At 36.8% G+C, this 24749-nt stretch overlaps 1 protein-coding gene across 3 annotated transcripts in view; it reads left to right on the top strand.

Moving 5' to 3' along the window:
- The window catches only part of LOC133621138 (pleckstrin homology-like domain family B member 2), a 66083-nt gene extending 42136 nt beyond the window's left edge, over positions 1 to 23947 (top strand). For all 3 annotated transcript variants that reach the window (XM_061983026.1, XM_061983025.1, XM_061983027.2), the window contains 8 exons: positions 3069 to 3170; positions 3254 to 3353; positions 7136 to 7319; positions 12680 to 12761; positions 12877 to 13008; positions 18378 to 18585; positions 21798 to 21883; positions 23529 to 23947. In XM_061983026.1, coding sequence (XP_061839010.1) covers positions 3069 to 3170; positions 3254 to 3353; positions 7136 to 7319; positions 12680 to 12761; positions 12877 to 13008; positions 18378 to 18585; positions 21798 to 21883; positions 23529 to 23663 — 1029 coding nt within the window. In that variant the 3' untranslated portion in view covers positions 23664 to 23947. The remainder of the gene's footprint in view (positions 1 to 3068; positions 3171 to 3253; positions 3354 to 7135; positions 7320 to 12679; positions 12762 to 12876; positions 13009 to 18377; positions 18586 to 21797; positions 21884 to 23528) is intronic.
- The last annotated feature ends 802 nt before the right edge of the window (positions 23948 to 24749 follow it).

The raw sequence follows: 24749 nt of genomic DNA, 5'->3' as shown, positions 1-24749 counted from the left end.
AAAAACGAGCAGGCACCTGCTGCATATGCCACAACAGAAGAAAAAAAAAAAAGAGATGGACACTTTTACGGAGCGGAGAAGGGACGCCTCGCCGGGGTCCGGGACCGAGTTCCCTTCCCCCGAGAGGGCCCCACCGGGAGCCGTAGCTGAGGCGATCCGCGAGAAGGGCCCGACGCACGTCCAGGGTCACCACCGCGCCCACGGCACCGACACCCCGCCTCGTCCGCCTTCGCCGCGGCCGGCGTCACGCGCAGCAGGTAAGCAGCTTACCTGCCCGCCACCCCCGTGGCCGGGGGCTCGTAACAGGGGTCACTCTGCGCGCTCCGCCCGCGCAGCTTACCTGCCCGCGCAGCTCACCTGCCCGCCACCCCTGTTGCCGGGGGCGCGTAACAGGGGTCACTCCGCGCGCAGTGCGCTCACGAAAGGGGTGGGGCTCACCCTGGTTGATATAGACGGCCGTCGCCAGCAGCGAGACGCGCTTGGAGGTGTGCTCAGCGCGGCTCCCATATGGCAGCTCCCGCCATCACTGGTGTGCGTCTGGGTCATGACAGCGTGGCCCGTGAATGTCTGTGCTGCATTGGATCAGTCTCCTTTCTTTAACAGGCAAAAGCTTTATAACCTCACTAATGCCTTGCATCGTCTATATTAGATATATAACAACGGGCGGGTGCGGGCGGGTGCGGTTCTGATCAAATGTTACATCGGGTGGATGGCGGATGGTTGACGACTTTCTGATGCGGTTGCGGATGAAATAATTGCCTATCCGCGCATCTCTAGTGTGTGTGTATTGGGGCGGCGTGGCGAAGTTGGTAGAGTGGCCGTGCCAGCAATCGGAGGGTTGCTGCTTACTGGGGTTCAATCCCCACCTTCTACCATCCTAGTCAAGTCCGTTGTGTCCTTGGGCAAGACACTTCACCCTTGCTCCTGATGGGTGCTGGTTAGCGCCTTGCATGGCAGCTCCCGCCATCAGTGTGTGAATGTGTGTGTGAATGTGTGAATGTGGAAATACTGTCAAAGCGCTTTGAGTACCTTAAAGGTAGAAAAGCGCTATACAAGTATAACCCATTTATATATATATATTGCTCCCAGCAACGCGAAGCAAGTGTGACGTCAGGCTCTCTGCAACTCGCTTTTCGTCACGGACATGGCACGACGGAATCCAAACAGAGTCTCTAAACATGGGTACAGTCACCAAAAACACCAAAAATAGATGCTCGATTTGTTGCCAGTCGTTTTTATTAAAGAAAGAGTGACTAAAAGGATTGGAGAAATCTCTAAAAAAAAAAAACTTCTCCACAAAGTACATTGTTCAATGAGCAGCAACAATTTTCAAATAGAACAAAGCAATATTATGTAAGAAAAATATATATATGTTCATAGTATATAACAGGTAATAGTTTATTAATAACAGGTTTGTTTTCAATGTATATTGTATGTGATGTAATAGGTTATACATCACATACAACAACGTAATAGATGTCATATATCACATATAAAAATAACATTATGGAGTGGGACAGGAGGACACAAACGTTTGCAACATTTGTACTATATGCATATATACTACATGCTAACATTACATTCACATGTTAACATTATTTTTAAGTTGCACTCTTGACCAGCTCGCATGTTCAGGTATATGTTGTTCTACTTCTCAAGTTCTACTTTTAAAGCTTTTGTAAATCATTGGCTCAAAGTAAAACATTTAGACAAACTATATAAGAAAAACACCATTGGCTATTATATGTTACCATGAGTGATTTGAATAAACTAATTCAACAAAAACATATTTCTCACCTTTATAGATTAAATTTAATACAAATCATCGCTGGGGCTGAATAAGATAACTGGTGCTGCGTTCACTCACAACTACTCGTACACACCTACTCGCCCAGAACTCATGCACATACTCAAAAGAGGTTCCAGACAAGCAATAACGATTTAGAGTCATGTTGTTGTTATGATAACTAACATTAGTAGCTAATCTTTTTGCTAAATTGCTATTATCAGCTGACAACAAACATACCTATGTTATTTGGGCCTTAGCTTACATGCTCAAAGCAGGCAAAAGGCAGGTGCTTCACATTAAACTGTAATCTGACTCATATGATCAACTGTAGAAACACATTTTGTAATGAGTTACCGTAAATTATCGTTGGTAATATTTGGATTAATCAGTCCCCCACCTTTTCTAAAGTTTTACGTGTCATCGTAGCGACTATCTTTTCAAACGAGGTGCAGCAATTATTTCCCCGAGTCAGTTTTGGCCACGCACATCTATCTTCTTCTTCACCTTCTTTCTGACACGACCATTTCTTTTTTTTTATTCCCGCCTGTGTTCAGTTCTCGGAGAATCCTCTGCAGTTTGCTCGAAACACGAGAAAGATGCACCTTCTTGTGATTGGTCAGACCGTGGCCAGCTGAAGCAAATCCCAGCAGGCACAAGACATTAAAACAATGTTGAGAACTTGTGGAATTAGGTCCTGACATTGAGCAACTCAAACTAAACGTTGGAACAACATGCTTTTTGACCACAATTATTCAATGTCAGATTGTCACGTCATCATTGAAATTTGGTCATTTACCAAGCAATATTCAACGACAAAAATACAACTTTTTGACGGCATTTATCCAATGTTGATTTGACCATTGAAATTTGGTTCATTTATCAAACCAACAACGTGGATCCATAGTTGGACAACATTGTCCCAATTTACAAATACAACTGTTCCTCAACGTTGTTTTGAAGACAGTTATAAAGAATCTGTGTATAATTAACGTTGTATCAATATCTTGTGCCTGCTGGGATGGCTATTTTCAATATGATTTGCATATGTATAAGGGGGCGCGGTCTGGGCGTGCGGAGGATTCCAAGTAGGTTGTGATGTGACAAAGAAATATGCCTGGAATTGTGCGTGCGGACACTTTAATACATCCAAATTTTTACTTGCGTGCGCCATTTTCTGGATTTGATCGTACGTCCATATTCAGTAGGAAAGCCGCGCGACTCTCTTTACATGAGTGTTCTTTTTCAAATTCAAACTAAAATTCAAAATGTGGCCCCACAGGTTGTTAAAGAGAAAGAGCCGGTCCCCGATTGGTCGGACATCACCAGCTCCGCCCCCTGCATGATGTCGCTGTCACCTTTAACCGTTCACAAGCCTTCTCAGGTCTGCGGCTGTCTTCAAGATGCACACTGGATGGACTGTTTTTAGTTTGGTTTAGGTGTTCACTGCCTTTTCTCTCAATGTAGGACCCAAGCAAGGACCCTCACAAAGACTCTGGCGGACTTCCACGGAGACGCAGCTCTCATCGCAGCAGCAAACCGAGGGATAGGCCGCTGTCATCGCAGGGTGAGATGCCCTCGCCTCAACGTCACAATGGCTCGCTCTCTTTGCGCGCCGCTCAAGCCCTCGTTTGTCTTGACTGTTTATTCGCTTCCATTCAGCCCAATGGAAGGCGTGTCTCTAGAAAAGTCCTGGTTGTTGTCATTCTGGTGAAAAGCCGGATTGACCTGCACAGACCAGACGAGCCAGAAAAACTCTTGTAGGCTTTTAATGCAGGGGTGTTCAAGCTTTTTTTAGAAAAAAAATATCAAAGAATGAGGGGTCATTTTGTAATTTTTCACTTTAAAAAGCAGTACAATACACCGATAATATTGGACACTTCTATACATGCTGCATATGTGTATGTTTGTGCTACTAATATAGACAACATACAAACCTATTGAATCAAAAATATTGAAATTCAATGATTTGGTGCATTTGCAAACAGATAAAATTATCTACAAAGCAAATTATAACCTGCTACACCCAAGAATGCACCACAATTCTTCTAAAAAAGAGGAGGAATGAAACCTTAGAGAAAAGTCAAATTTGTATACACTTAACACCTTTACCATATCAGTATGTGAAATTAAATTGTGGAATAGATTAATAAACAATGTACCAATATGATGCACTTTCAGCTAAAAATGTTTACAAAGTACAAAAACAAAGAATTCTGGTATACATTTTGTGTTGTATTGAAAATTAGATATTATTCACCACATTATTCCAATCAAACTGACAGAACTATTTATTCAAGAGAACTTTTGTATTTAAAAATTAATTGTCGTAATTTGTGTTACAAAATGAGAACAGGAAGTGAACACGTGTTGATAACTAAAAAGGGTAAGATTAAATAGGATTTGCTTCCTCCGAGTCCTTTTCGGACATGCACACTTGTATACAAGCCGCAACTACTAAATTTTATGGGGAAAAAAATGGAATATATTACCCGAACAGGACTGTAAGCCGCAGATATATACGTTGTGACATGAGTTATTTACACCGAAAGATTTTGTAAATGTTTAAATACATACCCGTTTCCAAACTGTGTCTGTAACATGGCAGTAAAATGGCTGATTAAACAAAACAGAAGTCATCGTCATGGACCCAGTAGCCGAGGAAGCTAGCTCTTCAATCAGCTAAACAGACTCAATAACTCCATGTTGACATTTGGGTGAATTTACTGAGGAATTTGTGAAACTGAAACAATATAAGAAGAATGCCATTATAAGTTAATAATGCTAACCAAAGACACTCGTAAACGTATTAGCATATTAGCTAATGCTAACGACGCTAGCTTCATTACATTATGATAGCACGTACAAATATGCAGGGACGGTTTAGTAAGTAAGAATCGTTTTAGTTATATTGTAAAGTGATGAATAGAGTATTGGAGTAATGAATGAAGAATCAGTTCAGTTTATTCATTTATATAGCACATGCTTAGTTGTTTATTATTCATTAAGGATACACTGATATCAAGGTCGAAAAACAGCAAAATGAATGATAATGGCAATTATTACCAGAGGTGTGGACTCGAGTCACATGACTTGGACTCGAGTCAGACTCGAGTCATGAATTTGATGACTTTAGACTCGACTTGACAAAATGTAAAAAGACTTGCAACTCGACTTAGACTTTAACATCAATGACTTGTGACTTCACTTGGACTTGAGCCTTTTGAATTGACATGACTTGACATGACTTGCTACTTTCCCCAAAACCCAAAGATGAAAAAGTTATTCGGGAGCGCTCCGTATTTTTCATTGTGTACTTGTCTATCAGCGTTGCGTGTGTCAGCTGGTGTGGTCTCAGTACAACAGCCAATCAAATTAGATCTACTTTGTTTTCATCACACAGCATTCATCCAATCAAATTGCAGGACAACCAACGAAGAAGACATGTCCAAACCATACGCCAGTGAACAAAAAATTATACCTAAAATAATTTTGTTTGGGTATAAAAATTACGAGGTGGTCAACACAAAACGGTTTGCAGTATGCAACACATGCGGTTCGAAAATTACTGATGGAGAGGCAACAACTTCCAACTTCGTCCGGCATTTGAAGTTGCACAAAGAATGGTAAGTTTTGAATGTAAGATAACGTTTATTGGCTAAGTAACGTGACTTTTATTTGCTGTGTAGTTAAATCAGTGAGGCTGTAAACTCACTGCTAACGTTATAACGTTATTGCAAAAACTGGAATCTGTTGCAGTTCACTACCTTATTCATACTTTTTGTTCAGTGATTTTTTTTAAGCAGGGTTACGTTAGTCAATATATCACACGTAACGTTAGACGGCGGTCAGCAGCACCGTGTATTTTAGCCACCTAAAAAAAGACAAAAATAGTAAAATAAAGGTCAGTTAAAATGTATACTATATTATGAATATGTGTACCGTTTTAGCTAGCTTTCTGACATACTGTTGGTTGTTTACCTCAGTGGTCCCCAACCACCAGGCTGTGGCCCGGTACTGGTCCGTGGATCGATTGGTATCGGGCCGCACAAGAAATATATATATATATTTTTTTCTTTTTTTAATTAAATCAACATAAAAAACACAAGATACACTTACAACTAGTGCACCAACCCAAAAAAAACTCTCTCCCCCCTTTTGTTGTGGGCATTGAACATGAAGACTCTTCCTTCACTGTTCCGAGTGGCCATGAGAGTCTTGGCAGTGCCTGCCTCCAGTGCTCCAGTGGAGCGAGTTTTCAGCCATGGTGGCATCATACTACGCCCCCATCGTGCACAAATGACTGACAGACTCTTTGCTAATTTGGTCTTTTGCAAATGCAATGCAGCATAGGGCCCTGACATATAAAAAGTACAACTTTTTTGTTATGTTCACGTATATGTCATGTTTTTTCAATGTTAACACTTTTGTACAAATAAGTACATTTGCACTTTATTTTTCAATGTGTTTGTTCTGTAAAGGAATGAGTTAATGTTTAAAATGACTGGTTAATAGTGCTATTATAAAGTGCAATGTCAGCACAATTTTCTTTCCTGCAATTTAAAATGCACTTGTTTTAATAAATAAATACAGCGTTTGAAAAGCATACACAATCTGTGTTAATATATTAGTCTGTGGTTAAAAGGACTTGAAAGGACTCGAAACTCAAAATGCAGGACTTAGGACTTGACTTGAGACTTTCCAGTCTTGACTTTGGACTTGACTCGGGGCTTGCCTGTCTTGACTCGGGACTTGACTCGGACTCGAGGGCAAAGACTTGAGACTTACTTGTGACTTGCAAAACAATGACTTGGTCCCACCTCTGATTATTACCATTCAAAGCCTTTAAAGAATAAAACAATGATACAATGATACAATATTTATTCACCACAACAATATAAAATGAAAATAATAAAGTACAGGATGAATATTGAATGGTGCCACAGAAGAGTAGACGCGCTCAGGCGTACTTTCCTTTTATGTGCGGCGGTGTTCATCTAATCAGAATAACGGCCTACATCAGGGGTGTCAAACTCATGTTAGCTCAGGGGCCGCATGGCGGAAAATATGTTGTATAATAACAAGATACTTTGGAAAAGTGTTACTTGCAACTTAGTGGGAACAAGTGCAGAAAAATGAAGGTCCACAAAGCCATGCTTGGAGGAGTTTGGTGTGGAAGAAGTTTAGACTTAAAATGGGGATCAATTATATTCATTTTTTATTTCCTGCGTGTATAATGGCCACGTGCCCCGAAATTTTTGCCCTCCCAGTGTGCCTTGGTGGAAAGGAAAACGGTGACACGCCACGTCTCCTGCCAGCCTCCTAATTGTCGTGGTTCTCTCCTCTCAGGGTTGGTGAGGATGCTCCCAGGAGGCGGCCATCCTGCCTCGGAGGGTTTTACCTTCCCGCTCTCCTCTCCTCAGAGACTCAACGGGCACGTCAGCGGGCACGTCCGCGGACTCAGACCCGAGAGCGCCAACGGCAGCGAGCGCCTCACGCCGTGTAACAGCACGCCGTGCTCCCGCGCTACCAGGTCAGCTTTCTTTGCTTTTGTGTGTTTAGGACCTGACTTCTTCCTCTTCTTATTTTGTATTTGAAGTTCATTTAAGGCTCTGCCATATCTTAAAACTCCTTTTCCATGAAATAGATAACACAGTCCTGATGAATAAGTCATAAAGCGCTCTTTTTATAAGAAAGATCCTCTAAATGACAGGAGCTCTTTGCTGCTTTTAAGCACCTACTGTAAAAACAGTAGTCAAAGATCCTTTATATGACAAGAGTGCTGTGATGCTTTGAGGAATCTACTACTGCGGTGTATTAAAAAGTCCAAAGTCCAATCGTTTCAGTTCAAGACCTTGAAATGTCTTGAATTAATTCAAAATCTTGTAAAAAAAATTAAATACGACCATGAAAGGTCTTGAAAATATATGTAATTCTTTAAAACAAATGCATAAACATCAGTTTATTTTATAAATGTTTGAGGGCACTAATAATACTGTAAATACAAAACAGAACTAATGTATCTGTGCAGTCCAGTCACAACTAGATTTCCACTGAATGCGGAATGGTGGACTCTTTCCGTTTCCATTCAAATCAGCGTGTGTGGCTGCAACTCGCTGGGTCGGTTCAGCTAAAATTATCAGGTTTACATCCAAAATAAAATACCCCGTGTTCAAGGTTATACACTTTAAAACGTCCTAATTGCCCGGGACTGACCTGAAGTTCACTTTGTCGGACGTAATCTCACCTCGTTGGTGTAAATGTAAGTGAAAGTGAATTGTACAAGGACATGCTGAGTCTGGAGGTCCAAAATCAAAGAATCATATAACAGGCATATTCTGGACAGCTATTTGGGGGCCGGGGAAGCAGGGGAGTGGTTAGCTGGAGTTGAATGACCTTATCCAAGAAAACTTTGGAACATTCAACGTTAAGTATAGATTGAAATTTCTGTGAAACTCCACAAACACACAAAAATGTATCACAAACTAAAAAAAATATTTCACAAACACAAAAATATTTTACAAACTCAAATTTATTTTTTTTACAAACTTCTAAAAAGGTTTTACAAAATCCAAAAAATGTTTTTCAAACTCCAAACAATGTTTCACAAACTAAAAAATATTTTACAAACTCACAAAAATGTTTTACAAACTCATGTTTTTACAAATTCCAAAAAATGTTTCACAAACTCCAAAAAATGTTTCACAAACTCAAATAAATGTTTCACAAACTCAAATAAATGTTCCACAAACACAAAAAATGTTTCACAAACTCAAAAATATTTTACAAACTCAAAAAAGGTTTCACAAACTCCAAAAAATGTTTAATAAACTCAAAAAAATGTTTCACAAACTCAAATACATTTTCCCAAACACATTTTTTTTCACAAACTCAAAAAAATGTTCCACAAATTCAGAAAAATGTTTCACAAATTCAGAAAAATGTTTCACAAATTCAAAAATATTTTACAAACTCAAAGCAATGTTTTACAAACTCCATTTTTTTTACAAACTCAAAAAAGGTTTCACTAACTCCAAAAAAATGTTTCATAAACTCAAAAAAATGTTTCACAAACTCAAAAAAATGTTCCACAAATTCAGAAAAATGTTTCACAAATTCAGAAAAATGTTTCACAAACTCAAATACATTTTCCCAAACACATTTTTTTTTCACAAACTCAAAATTTTTTTCCACAAATTCAGAAAAATGTTTCACAAATTCAGAAAAATGTTTCACAAATTCAAAAATATTTTACAAACTCAAAACAATGTTTTACAAACTCCATTTTTTTTACAAACTCAAAAAAGGTTTCACTAACTCCAAAAAAATGTTTCATAAACTCAAAAAAATGTTTCACAAACTCAAAAAAATGTTCCACAAATTCAGAAAAATGTTTCACTAATTCAGAAAAATGTTTTACAAACTCCTAAAAAGGTTTTTACAAAAACCAAAAAATGTTTCACAAACACAAAAAATGTTTCACAAACTCAAAAAAATGTTTTACAAACTCCTAAAAAGGTTTTTACAAAAACCAAAAAATGTTTCACAAACTCCAAAAAATGTTTCACAAACTCCAAAAAATGTTTCACAAATTAAATTGTTTTTTTCACAAACTCAAATAAATGTTCCACAAAGTCCCAAAAATGTTTCACAAACTTCAATTTTTTTTTTCACAAACTCACATTTTTTTCCCACAAATTCAGAAAAATGTTTCACAAACTCAAATAAATGTCCCACGAACACAAACATGTTTCACTAACTCAAATACATTTTTCACAAACACAAAAAATGTTTCACAAACTTAATTTAAAAAAATAAATACAAAATAAATATATATGTGTATATACAGTATGTATATATATATATATACATATATATATATATATATATATATATTTATATATATATATATGTATATATATATATATATATATGTATATATATATATATATATATATATATATATATATATATATACATATATAGATATATGTGTGTGTGTGTATGTTTGTGTATATGTATGTATCTATATATGTATGTGTATGTAGGTATATATGTACACAGATATATATGTAAATGTATAATATATGTATGTATGTAAATGTATATATATATATATATTTATGTATATACGTGTGTGTGTGTGCGTGCATGTGTGTGTGTAATTGTATACACACTATATTAATATAATGGCCATATAATTAATGTAAATGGATATTAAGAGTATGTGAAAGTTCAACTCCGACCTTGTTTATTTCCGTGACAAGTTTTGTAATCAATCAGAAATACTGTATCAAGCTGCTAAAATGCGACAAACATGAATTACTGAGGAGAGTGTTTTGCATTTTTCCCATCATGCTTTGTAATGGATTTAAATGGGTGTAACTTTTTATTTTTCATGGTGCATGCACATAATTTAAAAATATCCACAATGTTCAGTAAGGAGGTTGTGTTGTCTGACCATATGTGTTGACATTTTGTGATGGTTGGATTTTATTTATTTTCTTTGCACCATGACTAGGGAAAGTTGTTTGCATTGCGTCATATACAGTCGTGGTCAAACATTTACAGACACTTGTAAAGAACATAATGTCATGGCTGTCTTGAGTATCCAATAATTTCTACAACTCATATTTTTTTGTGATAGAATGATTGGAGCACATACTTGTTGGTCACAAAAAGCATTCATGAAGTTTGATTCTTTTATGAATTTATTATGGGTCTACTGAAAATTTGACCAAATCTGCTGGGTCAAAAGTATACATACAGCAATGTTAATATTTTGTTACATGTCCCTTGGCAAGTTTCACTGCAATAAGGCACTTTTGGTAGCCATCCACAAGCTTCGGGCAAGCTTCTGCTTGAATTTTTGACCACTCCTCTTGACAAAATTGGTGCAGTTCAGCTAAATTTGTTGGTTTTCTGACATGGACTTGATTCTTCAGCATTGTCCACATGTTCTCAATGGGGTTTAAGTTAGTACTTTGGGAAGGCCATTCTAAAACCTTAAGTCTATCCTGATTTAGCCATTCCTTTACCACTTTTGACGTTTGTTTGGGGTCATGCTTGACAGTAGGAATGGTGTTCCTGGGATTAAAGGCCTCACCTTTTCTCCTCCAAACATGTTGCTGGGTATTGTGGCCAACCAGCTCAATTTTTGTTTCAATTGTCTGCACAGTTGCTCTTGGGACCTTATGCTGCTTTGTAATGGCTCCAAGTGACTTTCCTGACTTGTTCAAGTCAATGATTCAATCATAATCACTCACATGAAGTTAAGAGGCCATGCCATGAAGCCAATTTGATTTGATTGTAACTTTTCTACATCACCAAAATTGATAATGTATGTTGCTGTTTGTATACTTTTGACCCAGCAGATTTGGTCACATTTTCAGTAGACCCATAATACATTCATAAAAGAACCAAACTTCATGAATGTTTTTGTGACAAACAAGTATGTGCTCCAAACTCTCTATCACAAAAAAATAAGAGTTGTAGAAATTATTAAAATCTCAAGACAGCCATGACATTATGTCTTTCACAAGTACCGTATTTTCCGCACCATAAGGCGCCCTGGGTTATAAACCGCGCCTTCAATGAACGGCATATTTCAAAACTTTGTCCACCTATAAGACGCCCCGTGTTATAAGCCGCATCTAACTGCGCTAAAGGAATGTCAAAAAAACAGTCAGATAGGTCAGTCAAACTTTAATAATGTATTAAAAACCAGCGTGATGTGGGCGCGCACGGAGTCGTATATCAAAATGGACGAAGCTGCGTGAAAAAAGCCACCCGGCCTCTTCGCGTAAACTTAAACTTACCTTAACCACTCGCTCATCTTTTCTTCATCCATCCCTTCGAGTTAGCTTTTATGATGACGCCGGCTGGAAAGGTCTCTTTTGGCAAGGTCTTCCTTTTGAATATCACCATGGGTGGAAGTTTCTGGCCATTAGCATGGCAAGCTAGAACCACAGTGAAGGATGACTTCTCATTCCCTGTGGTGCGAATATTCACCGTACGTGCTCCCGTTGTATCCACAGTGCGGTTCACAGGAATATCAAAAGTCAGTGGAACCTCGTCCGTCCATGTTGATAATGTTCTCTGGCCGGATCTTTTTTTCAGCTATCTTGTTTTTACAATATGCACGGAAAGTAGCCAGCTTTTCTTGAAAGTCTTTAGGCAGTTGCTGTGAAATAGTAATCCGTGTGCGGATGGAGAGATTGCGTCTTTTCATGAACCGGATCCCTGTCGCTTAGTAGGAGCCATTTTGTGGTCTTTACAGATGTAAACACACAAAGGAAATGAAACGTACGGTAATATCCGCGCGCTTCTTCTTCTTCTACGCGGGCGGGTGGTTGCTTACTGTAGAAGAAGAAGCGCTTCCTGTTCTATGGGGGCGGGTGCTTACCTTGGCGGTTGCTTGCGTAGAAGAAGAAGCACTTCCTCTTCTACGGGGAAAAAAGATGGCGGCTGTTTACCGTAGTTGCGAGACCGAAACTTTATGAAAATGAATCTTAATATTTATCCATATATAAAGCGCACCGGGTTATAAGGCGCACTGTCAGCTTTTGAGAAAATTTGTGGTTTTTAGGTGCGCCTTATAGTGCGGAAAATACGGTATATGTAAACATTTGACCACAACTGTAAGTATATGCTGAGAATGGCCCCCACTTACGGCATAATTAAAGGTCTTTGCCATGAATAACTCAAGTTGCCCACGTGAGTGTGACAAACCAAAAGCTTCAAAATTGTCAAACTATTAAAATGTAGTCAATTTCCCTGTGGGTAAGATTCCTTATTAAATCATGATATCTCGTGGGCCAAATTGCAGATGATCAGTAGACGATCATTTCCAAGATGAACTTCTATAATACTTGTGTGTTTTGACTCTTGCAGTCCGTGTCTGATGGATCTGGTGGAAATTGAGAGGAAGCTGCGGGAAGCCAAAGCGGAGCGGGAGCGGCTGCTCAGAGAGCGGGTTAGTTACTCCGCAGAACCGTGCCACTCAAACCATGCTCCCTTTCACTGACGAAGCACGTTAGCCCGACTTTGCGCGGTTTGAAACGCTGATTTCCAAAGTTGTGTTCACACAGGAAGAGCGACAGCAACTTTTGCTTGAGGAGAGAAGACCGCGAGAGCTTAACTCGACCAAACCGGATCCTGAGAGGCCACGCAGACCACAACCACAGGACAGCCAGACCAGTTCCCTGCTTAACTCCCCTGAGGTATTTTTGACTTACACCAGGGGTGTCCAGACCTTTTCCACTGAGGGAATTAAAGCATGCGGGAGCCATTTTGATATTTTTTATTTTCAAAACCAATACAATACATATATATATATTTTGACACTCCAGCTTTAAACCCTACATTATGTCTCTCACAGTCATTAAAACACCTTTTTAATTTTAGTTTTACGCGCCAAGAAACACTTACAAAAACATGCAGTTATTGTCAAAGTACAACACAAATACAATGTTGAAACAACATGCTTTTTGACAATGTTTAATCAATGCTGGCTTCTGACGTTGATTTTACCATTGAATTTTGGTCATTTCCCAGCCAATATTCTACGACAAAAATACAACATTGAAACAAAATGCCTTTTGACAATGTTTATTCAATGTCAGGTTGTGATGTTGATTTGACCATTGAAATTTGGTCATTTCCCAACCAATATTCTATGACACAAGTACAACGTTGAAACAACATGCATTTTGACAACGTTTAATCAATGTTGGGTTCTGACGTTGTTATGGCCATTGGATTTTGGTCATTTCCCAACCAATATTCTACGACAAAAATACTACGTTGAAACGACATGCTTTTTGATGACGTTTAATCAATGTTGGGTTCTGACGTTGATTTGACCTTCGAATTTTGGTCATTTCCCAACCAATATTCTACAACACAAGTACAATGTTGAAACAACATGTTTTTTGACGACGTTTAATCAATGTTGGGTTCTGACATTAATTTGACCATTGAATTTTGGTCATTTCCCAACCAATATTCTACGACAAAAATACAACGTTGAAACGACATGCTTTTTGATGACGTTTAATCAATGTTGGGTTCTGACGTTGATTTGACCTTCGAATTTTGGTCATTTCCCAACCAATATTCTACAAGACAAATAGAACGTTTAAACAACATGCTTTTTGATGACGTTTAATCAATGTCGGGTTTTGATGTTGATTTGACCATTGAAATTTGGTCATTTCCCAACCAATAGTCTACGACACAAATACAACGTTGAAACGACATGCTTTTTGACAACGTTTAGTCAATGTTGGGTTCTGACGTTGTTATGGCCATTGGATTTTGGTCATTTCCCAACCAATATTCTACAACACAAGTACAACATTGAAACAACATGTTTTTTGATGACGTTTAATCAATGTTGGGTTCTAACGTTAATTTCACCATTGAATTTTGGTCATTTCTCAACAAATATTCTACAAGACAAATAGAACGTTTAAACAACATGCTTTTTGACTACGTTTAATCAATGTCAGGTTTTGATGATGATTTGACCATTGAAATTTGGTCATTTCCCAACCAATATTCTATGACGCAAATACAACGTTGAAACAAAATGCCTTTTGACAACATTTATTCAATGTCAGGTTGTGATGTTGATTTGACCATTGAAATGTGGTAATTTCCCAACCAATATTCTACGACACAAGTACAACGTTGAAACGACATGCTTTTTGATGACGTTTAATCAATGTTGGGTTCTGACGTTGATTTGACCTTCGAATTTTGGTCATTTCCCAACCAATATTCTACAACACAAGTACAACGTTGTAACAACATGTTTTTTGATGACGTTTAATCAATGTTGGGTTCTGACGTTAATTTGACCATTGAATTTTGGTCATTTCCCAACCAATATTCTACGACAAAAATACAACGTTGAAACGACATGCTTTTTGATGACGTTTAATCAATGTTGGGTTCTGACGTTGATTTGACCTTCGAATTTTGGTCATTTCCCAACCAATATTCTACAAGACAAATAGAACGTTTAAACAACATGCTTTTTGATGACGTTTAATCAATGTCAGGTTTTGATGTTGATTTGACCATTGAAATTTGGTCATTTCCCAACCAATATTCTATGACACAAATACAACGTTGAAACGACATGCTTTTTGACAACGTTTAATCAATGTTGGGTTCTCACGTTGTTATGGCCATTGGATTTTGGTCATTTCCCAACCAATATTCTACAACACAAGTACAACGTTGTAACAACATGTTTTTTGATGACGTTTAATCAATGTTGGGTTCTGACGTTAATTTGATCATTGAATTTTGGTCATTTCCCAACCAATATTCTACGACAAAAATACAACATTGAAACAAAATGCCTTTTGACAATGTTTATTCAATGTCAGGTTGTGATGTTGATTTGACCATTGAATTTTGGTCATTTCCCAACCAATATTCTACAACACAAGTACAACGTTGAAGCAACATGTTTTTTGAGGACGTTTAATCAATGTTGGGTTTTGACGTTAATTTGATCATTGAATTTTGGTCATTTCCCAACCAATATTCTACGACAAAAATACAACGTTGAAACAACATGCTTTTTGATGACGTTTAATCAATGTTGGGTTCTGACGTTGATTTGACCTTCGAATTTTGGTCATTTCCCAACCAATATTCTACAACACAAGTACAACGTTGTAACAACATGTTTTTTGATGACGTTTAATCAATGTTGGGTTCTGACGTTAATTTGACCATTGAATTTTGGTCATTTCCCAACCAATATTCTACGACAAAAATACAACGTTGAAATGACATGCTTTTTGATGACGTTTAATCAATGTTGGGTTCTGACGTTGATTTGACCTTTGAATTTTGGTCATTTCCCAACCAATATTCTACAAGACAAATAGAACGTTTAAACAACATGCTTTTTGATGACGTTTAATCAATGTTGGGTTTTGATGTTGATTTGACCATTGAAATTTGGTCATTTCCCAACCAATATTCTATGACACAAATACAACGTTGAAACGACATGCTTTTTGACAACGTTTAATCAATGTTGGGTTCTGACGTTGTTATGGCCATTGGATTTTGGTCATTTCCCAACCAATATTCTACAACACAAGTACAACGTTGTAACAACATGTTTTTTGATGACGTTTAATCAATGTTGGGTTCTGACGTTAATTTGACCATTGAATTTTGGTCATTTCCCAACAAATATTCTACAAGACAAATAGAAAGTTTAAACAACATGCTTTTTGACTACGTTTAATCAATGTCAGGTTTTGATGTTGATTTGACCATTGAAATTTGGTCATTTCCCAACCAATATTCTATGACGCAAATACAACGTTGAAACAAAATGCCTTTTGACAACATTTATTCAATGTCAGGTTGTGATGTTGATTTGACCATTGAAATGTGGTAATTTCCCAATCAATATTCTATGACACAAGTACAACGTTGAAACGACATGCTTTTTGACACCGTTTAATCAATGTTGGGTTCTGATGTTGATTTGGCCATTGAATTTTGGTCATTTCCCAACCAATATTCTACAACACGAATACAACGTTGAAACAACATGCTTTTTGATGACGTTTAATCAATGTTGGGTTCTGATGTTGATTTTACCATAGAATTTTGGTCATTTCCCAACCAACAACGTGGATCCAACGTTAGACATCAACGTTGTCTCAATTTACAAATATAACTATTTTGCAACGTTGTTTCAAAGTCAGTTTTAAAGGACATGTACATATAATCAACATTGTATCAATGTCTTGTGCCTGCTGGGAAAAAATCTTCTTGGTGGAAAATGTTGAGTGAATTGACTTGTAAAACAGCGCTCTCTGCTGGATTTATAGCTTTCCTCTGCACATACAGTAGCGCCATGACACCACGTCTTTCTATTTAAGTGACCAAAAAAAAAAGTCTTATATTCAATTTCCGCAGAGAAAACTAATCCTTGGGTCTACTGGCGTGACATTGTTATACTCTTTTTACCTCAGGTTGCGGTTTGTGGCCTGCTGCTCGTTTTTTGTTTTAAAAATATAATTCAACAAGAAAATATTAATAATGACAATATTTTGCTTGGTCACCTAAAAGACGAAGTTTAGATGCATACCTTTAAAAAAAATAAAAATAAAAAATAAAATAAAAAAACTTAGTCGAAAATATTTTTTGATTTATTAGATTTGATTTAGCATGTTCACAAGATAAAAAATATCAAGATGGCCGGCGCACGTGTTAGAGCAGAGGTGTCCAAAGTGTGTCTTGGGTGCAGCTAATTTTTTAACTGCCCGCGGCACATTCAAAAAGCTCTATTTAAAAAAACATTAAATAGTGGAATCAATCAATCAATCAATCAATCTTTATTTATATAGCCCTAAATCACAAGTAAGAATAAATAAATTAAGAATAAAAGAGCAAACGTCAAATATAACAAAACAATTGCAATGTTGACTCCAATAACGCAAAGCTGCCAAGCAGGCTGTTTTTATTCTTTAAAACTGTCAATGCTCAAAAAATACTAATGAATTAAAATAAAAGTTTTATGATTTATTGACCTATTTAAGGCTCCAATTACTTCACATCAAAGATTCTACTTTGAAATGTTTTTTGGTATAAAATATTGCATATTTCTCATGTTTGCCATAAAAAACAGGGTTTTAAGAAAAAGAGCATAAAACAGAAAAACAAACAAAAAAAAGTTTTTTGACAGATAGACGTTGAAGTTAATGTAGAGATTTAAGCGTTGAATAATGAAAATATTTTTAATATATAACTTGTTTTTAACACTTATATGACTGAAGCTTTTCTGATCCCCAAGAATTTTAGTAGAATAGTATTTAAACTGTCAATTCTCAAAAAATAATGATGAATTAAAATAAAAGTTGTTATGAATTATTGACCTATTTTACCTTACATCAAATATTTTACACTTTAAAATATTTTTTGGGGGAAAATATTGCATATTTTGTGTTTTTGCCATTAGAAAATAGGGTTTCGACAAAAAGGGCATTTAACCTAAAAATGATATTTTATTGACACATAGATTTTGAAGTTGATGTAGAGATTTAAGTGTTAAATAAATAAATAAATACAAATAATGACAATATATGACCTATTTTTTAAATTTTTATGACTGAGACCCTTTTGGGTCCCAGGGTTCAAACTTGAGGGGAGCCCTAAAGGAAAAAAAAAAAAAACCCTATATATTGTACTGGTTCTTAAAAAAGGAAAAACATCATAATGGCCCCTGCATGCTTTGATTTTTCAGTGTGTAGCCCTCAGTGGAAAAAGTTTGGATACACACACATATATGAAATAATGGCGTCTTCAAGTACCAGCTTGGAGAGAGAATGTGTGTCAACTTTCAGTTTTGATACCCGTCAAGGTAGTGCATCCAAGGAGGACCATTATAGAGACTTCTTGGACCTTTAGATAGCTCTATTCATTCTCTCTCATTATTTGTCAACTTCAGTTTTAGTAACCTCATCATCACAGTGTGAGGAGTCTCCCCTAATCCACCCTTAGATGTTTCAGTTGGAAAGTGTAGACCTTACGCCGAGTGTCTCTGCAGCACAGCTTGCCGCTCTTCCTCTCGCCGCACTTTGACCTCCGCGCCCACGTGGAGTCCCTAGGTCACGGGGTCGCCGGCTGCACCGACCTGCGGATGACGCCTCGGCGCTGCGCGGGCTTCCTGACCAAGCAAGGCGGGAGGGTGAAGACCTGGAAGAAGAGGTGGTTCCTGTTTGACGTGGACCACAGGCGCCTGGCTTACTACACGGGTGAGTCCCGATGCTCGCTGTCCTTAGAGGGTTTTTTTAAACAGTAGGGCTCCTCCCAAGTTTGGTCCTGAGGACCCGGAAGGCTCTCAGTCATGAAAATATGAAAAATAAGTCGTATATTAATTTTTTCAATGTTTTCATTCAACGCCTAAATCTCTATATCAACTTCAAATCTATCTGTCGATACAAAGTTTATTTCCAAATAAATTATGCCCTTTTTTTTTTTAAAGAAAACCCTATTTTGTATGGCAAAAACACAAAATACGCAATATTTCCCCCCCAAAAACTATTTCAAAGTGGAATATTTGATGTGAAGTAATTAGAGCCTTAATTAGGTCAATAATTTCTAACAACATTGATTTTAATTCATTATTATTTTTTGAGCAAAGACTTAAAAAAAAAAAAAAGAATCCCACCAAAATTGTCAGGAATAAAAAAGCGCCCCACTCATAAACATTTTCTAAATAACACTTTTTTTTTTAAACTTTTGACACTTAAATAAGTTTCATGATTTTTTATACTTTTTTGTTAAGAAATAAAAAGTTTTTTATGGCAAACACACAAAATACACAATTTTTTCGCAAAAAAATACTTCAAAGTGGACTTATAAGTGTGTCAAAAATAAGTCATAGATAAAAAAAATTAAATTTGTATTATTATTCAATGCTTAAATCTCTACATCACCTTCAAAGTCTCTGTGTCGATTTAAAGTTATTATTAATATTATTATTACTATAATTTATGCCATTTCTGTCAAAATCTATTTATTATGGCAAAACACAAAATATGAAATATTTTCCCCTAAAATATTTCAAAGTGGAATATTTGATGTGAAGTAATTAGAGCCTTAATTAGGTCAATAATTCATACCAACATTAGTTCTGATTCATATATATTTTTTGGAACAAAGACAGTTTGAAACAAAAATGATCAGGAATACAAACTCATAAAAGTGTTGAAAATAAGTCATACATTTTTTTTAATTAACTTTCGACTCTTAAATCACTAGATACATTTCAGATCTTTTCATCGATTATAAGTTTTCATTATTTTTTTATACTTTTTTTAGTTTGTGTTATGTCTTTTTTTGTTATGAAAAACATAGTTTTTTATGGCAAACACACAAAATACACAGTCTTTTCCTCAAAAATATTTCAAAGTGGACTCATAAATGTGTCAAAAATAAGTCATATATAAAAAAAAAAATACTTAAATTTTTATATTATTCAACGCTTAAATCTCAATCATCAACTTCAAGGTCTATCTGTCGATTTAAAGTTATTATTATTATTATTGCTATCATTTATGCCTTTTCACTCAAACTCTATTTATTATGATAAAAACATATGTGTGTATAAGTGTAATATTTGATATGAAGTAATTGGATCCTTTAGTAGGTCAATAATTCATAACAACATTGATTCATTATTATTTGAGCAAAGACAGTTTGAAACAAACAATCCCACTAAAACTCTCATAATACAAAAGAGCCCCACTCATAAAAGTGTTAAAAATAAATCTTTTTTTTTTTTTACTTTCGACTTTTAAATCTGTAGATAAATTTCATGATCTATCCGTTGATTACAAGTTTTCATTATTTTTTATACTTTTCCAGTTTGTTTTATGTTTTTTTGTTATGAAAAACATATTTTTTTCTGGCAAACACACAATATACACAATTTTACACAATATTCGTCTGATCTTGAATGGGATTGTGCTGAAAATCTTAATTTCCCCTCGGGGATTGATAAAGTATTTCTGATTCTGATTCTGATTCTGAAAAATATATTTCAAAGTGGACTCATAAATGTGTCAAAAATAAGTCATATATATAAAAAAATATTATAATTTTTTATTATTCAACGCTTATATTTGTACATCAACTTCAAGGTTTATCTGTCGATATAAAGTTATTCCTATTATTATTACTATAATTTATGCCCTTTTTTTATTAAAGAAAACCCAATTATTTTTATGGCAAAAACACAAAATATGCAATATTTTCCCGAAAAAATATTTCAAAGTAGAACATTTGATGTGAAGTAATTAGAGCCTTAAATAGGTCAATAAATCATAACATTGATTTTGATTTGTTATTATTTTTTTTAACAAAGACAGTTTGAAACAAAAATCCCACCAAAAATATTGGGGATACAAAAGGGCCCCATTCATGAAAGTGTTAAAAATAAATATATATATATATATATTTTTTTTTTACTTTCGATGCTCAAATCTCTATTTACATTTCAGATCTATCCGTCGATTATACGTTTTCATTATTTTTTATACTTTTTTTAGTTGGTTTTAGTTTAGTTTTTCATGGCAAACACACAAAATACACACTTTTCCCCCAAAAAACATATTTCTAAGTGGAATGTTTGATGTGAAGAAATTGGAGCCTTCGATAGGTCAATAATTCATAACATTGATTTTGATTCATTATTATTTTTTGAGCAATGACAGCTTGTTATTAGTCGACATTGCAACTTTTTCTTGTTCCACTTCACCTGTTTGCTCTTTTATTCCACTTTTTAATGTTAGTTTATTAATAGTATCTACAGAATATGTCAAGCCTTGTTAGCCAACCAGAGGCCTGAAGGAAGGCACCGTGTCAGCAGGGAGTCAAGGAACAGTGAAACTACCTAATTTTTCGGAGTATAAGTCGCACCGGCCGAAAATGCATAATAAAGAAGGAAAAAAACATATATAAGTCGCACTGGAGTATAAGTCACATTTTTTGGGGAAATTTATTTGATAAAACCCAACACCAAGAATAGACATTTGAAAGGCAATTTAAAATAAATAAAGAATAGTGAACAACAGGCTGAATAAGTGTACGTTATATGAGGCATAAATAACCAACTGAGAAGGTGCCTGGTATGTTAACGTAACATATTATGGTAAGAGTCATTCAAATAACTATAACATATAGAACATGCTATACGTTTACCAAACAATCTGTCACTCCTAATCGCTAAATCCCATGAAATCTTATACGTCTAGTCTCTTACGTGAATGAGCTAAATAATATTATTTGATATTTTACGGTAATGTGTTAATAATTTCTCACATAATTCGCTCCTGAGTATAAGTCGCACCACCTGCCAAACTATGAAAAAAACTGCGACTTATAGTACGAAAAATACGGTATACTGAATTAACCCCAAACAAACCTTAATTTCCCCATTATTGATGGAGTTGTTTTTCTGCAGACTGTGACGAGAGGAAACTGAAGGGCGTCATCTACTTCCAAGCCATAGAAGAAGTTTACTACGACCACCTGCGCACAGCAACCTCAGTAAGTCGTGGTCTGATCCAACAAAGAACTCCACGTGTGCCCAAGTCCGGAGTCAAGTTAGGGGAACAAAGCTCAAACCTGATTGGCCAGTAGGTGGTGCTCACGGTCCGTACTTGTTGAAAACGCAGTGCATTGTGGGTCTTGCTGGCCTGAATCGCTTATTTACATGGCGGAATGCAAGACGTGCGAACGTGCGGCACCATTATCTGCCACAATCGTGGTCCTGATCGCTTTACGGAGAAAAAGGTGAGCGTTTAATGAAGAGACGTGAGACGATCGAACATGACTTTAATGCCATCACCCGGTACATGTTGGTGTGTTCATGGCATTTTCACACTGGCACGTTTGAATCAAAGCAGCTTTTATTCAGTTTCAGGTCGCATTTAGTCGGCGCGGGCGAGTTTACAAACAACGTATATATATATATATATATATATATATATATATATATATATATATACCGTATTTTCCGCACTATAAGCCGCCCCGGGTTATTAGCCGCACCTTCAATGAATGGCATATTTCAAAACTTTGTTCACCTATAAGCCGCTCCGGGTTATAAGCCGCGCCTACGCTGCGCTAAAGGGAATGTCAAAAAAACAGTCAGATAGGTCAGTCAAACTTTAATAATGTATTACAAACCAGCGTTCTAACAACTCTGTTCACCCCCAAAATGTAATGTGCAAATGTGCAATCACAAAAATAGTAACACTCAAATTAGTGCAGAGCAATAGCAACATCAATAACTCAACGTTGCTCGAACAATAATGTCACACAACACACAAAATAAACATTTAAAGCTCACTTTCTGAAGTTATTCCTCATCCATAAATCCCTCGAATTCTTCTTCAGTGTCTGAATTAACAAGTTGGGCGAATACGGCATCCAAAATGGCCGGCTCCGTCTCGTCGAAGTCATCAGAGTCAGTGTCGCTGTTGTTGTCCAGCAGTTCCGTGAATCCTGCCTTCCGGAAAGCTCGGACCACAGTTGAGACCGATATATCCGCCCAGGCATTTACGATCCACTGGCAGATGTTGGCGTATGTCGTCCGGCGCTGTCTCCCTGTCTTAGTGGCGCAGGTCATCTTGTTGCTTCCTCTACCTACGCACCATTTATGTTCAATTCTCTTGCTGCTGCTCTATTTCCGTGTTCTACTGCGTGACTTATTGCCTTGAGTTTGAATTATGCGTTGTACGCGTGTCTCTTAATAGGAGCCGTTTTGTGGTCTTTACAGATGTAAACACACAAATGAAATGAAACGTAATATCCGCGCGCTTCTTCTTCTACGGGGGCGGGTGCTTACCTTGGCGGTTGCTTACCGTAGAAGAAGAAGCGCTTCCTCTTCTACGGGGAAAAAAGATGGCGGCTGTTTACCGTAGTTGCGAGACCTAAACTTTATGAAAATGAATCTTAATATTAATCCATATATAAAGCGCACGGGTTATAAGCCGCACTGTCAGCTTTTGAGAAAATTTGTGGTTTTTAGGTGCGGCTAATAGTGCGGAAAATACGGTATATATATATATATATATATATATATATATTACTTAACATGCTTTCGGCCCTCGAATGTCGTTCAAAGCACCACAAATGTTATTTACAGTCGTGTGACAAATACTGAAGTTTATTTTTACCCTCTTCTCAGTCGCCTCGACCAACTCTGACTTTCTGCGTCAAGACGTACGACCGCCTCTTCTTCCTGGTGGCGTCCGATCCCGTCTCTATGAGGATCTGGATGGATGTCATCGTCACGGCAACGGACGAGCACAGTCGTTATTGACTCGACAAATAGGTGAGGGCTAAGTAATCCTTGAAGACAAAGAAGAGGGACAAGCTGTTGCTGACACTGGTGACACCTGGTGCTCTGGCTCCCCCTGGTGTCGCCAGTACTGCACCCACACAGGACCAATACTATTATGCAGTAAAACAGTTCTGTATTACATTGTTTATAATACACGTGACATTTTCACCATAACTTATTACCTGGAAGTGTGCGTATGGGTTTGATGTGCAAACAAATGGAGTCATACACTGTCATTATTAATAAATACGTGTACAACAAAATGGTTGTTTTGTTATGAGTAAGAATCCAAAAAGGATATATATAATATAACTTTTATAAAAAAAATGTTTGTTTTTTTGTTTATCATTCCCAATCCTTATGTAAGACAAGCACACGTGTTTTTCTTTTGTTATGCATTCTAACTCGTACATAAATGCTAGCAAAAGTCAGCTAACAATAAAACCAATGATAGTCGCTGTATTCCGCCTACAGAGTTCTCTGAAAAACATTCAAAAACCTCCATCAAGGTTTTATATACACGCTGTAAGTATATATGTAATGTAGTAACATTCATTATAACATGCAATATTTACTTATTTTGATCATTTTAAGCATACTGCGGCGTATTCATTTCAGAGACTCATCACAACGTTCACTTTTCCCTTCAACAACAACACCACTACTGATCATGGCACATAATAAAACCATCACTTACTGTGCAATGTCTGCTCTCATTGGGATTAAGACTGATGGGATGTTTATATCTTCCCGTTTACATGAAGAAGTAATCATAATTTATAACAGTGGTTCTTAACCTGGGTTCGATCGAACCCTAGGGGTTCGGTGAGTCGGCCTCAGGGGTTCGGCGGAGCCTCCGCCGCGGATGTCAAGACACAAAAAACTTCTCCCTATCGGCGTATTATGGATACCCCCAAACAATCTTCCCTCTAATTTTCCATCTGATTTGCAGGTGTGTAATTTGTTGTGAGTTCATGCACTGTGTTGGTTTTGTTCTTTGAACAAGGTGATGTTCATGCATGGTTAATTTTGTGCACCAGTAAAAAAAACATATAACTTTGTCTG

Source organism: Nerophis lumbriciformis, linkage group LG21 (genome assembly GCF_033978685.3).
Source record: "Nerophis lumbriciformis linkage group LG21, RoL_Nlum_v2.1, whole genome shotgun sequence".
NCBI classification, from domain to species: Eukaryota; Metazoa; Chordata; class Actinopteri; order Syngnathiformes; family Syngnathidae; genus Nerophis; species Nerophis lumbriciformis.
Note: the sequence above shows the minus strand (reverse complement) of the source record. Positions and strands in the feature narration are given on the sequence as shown.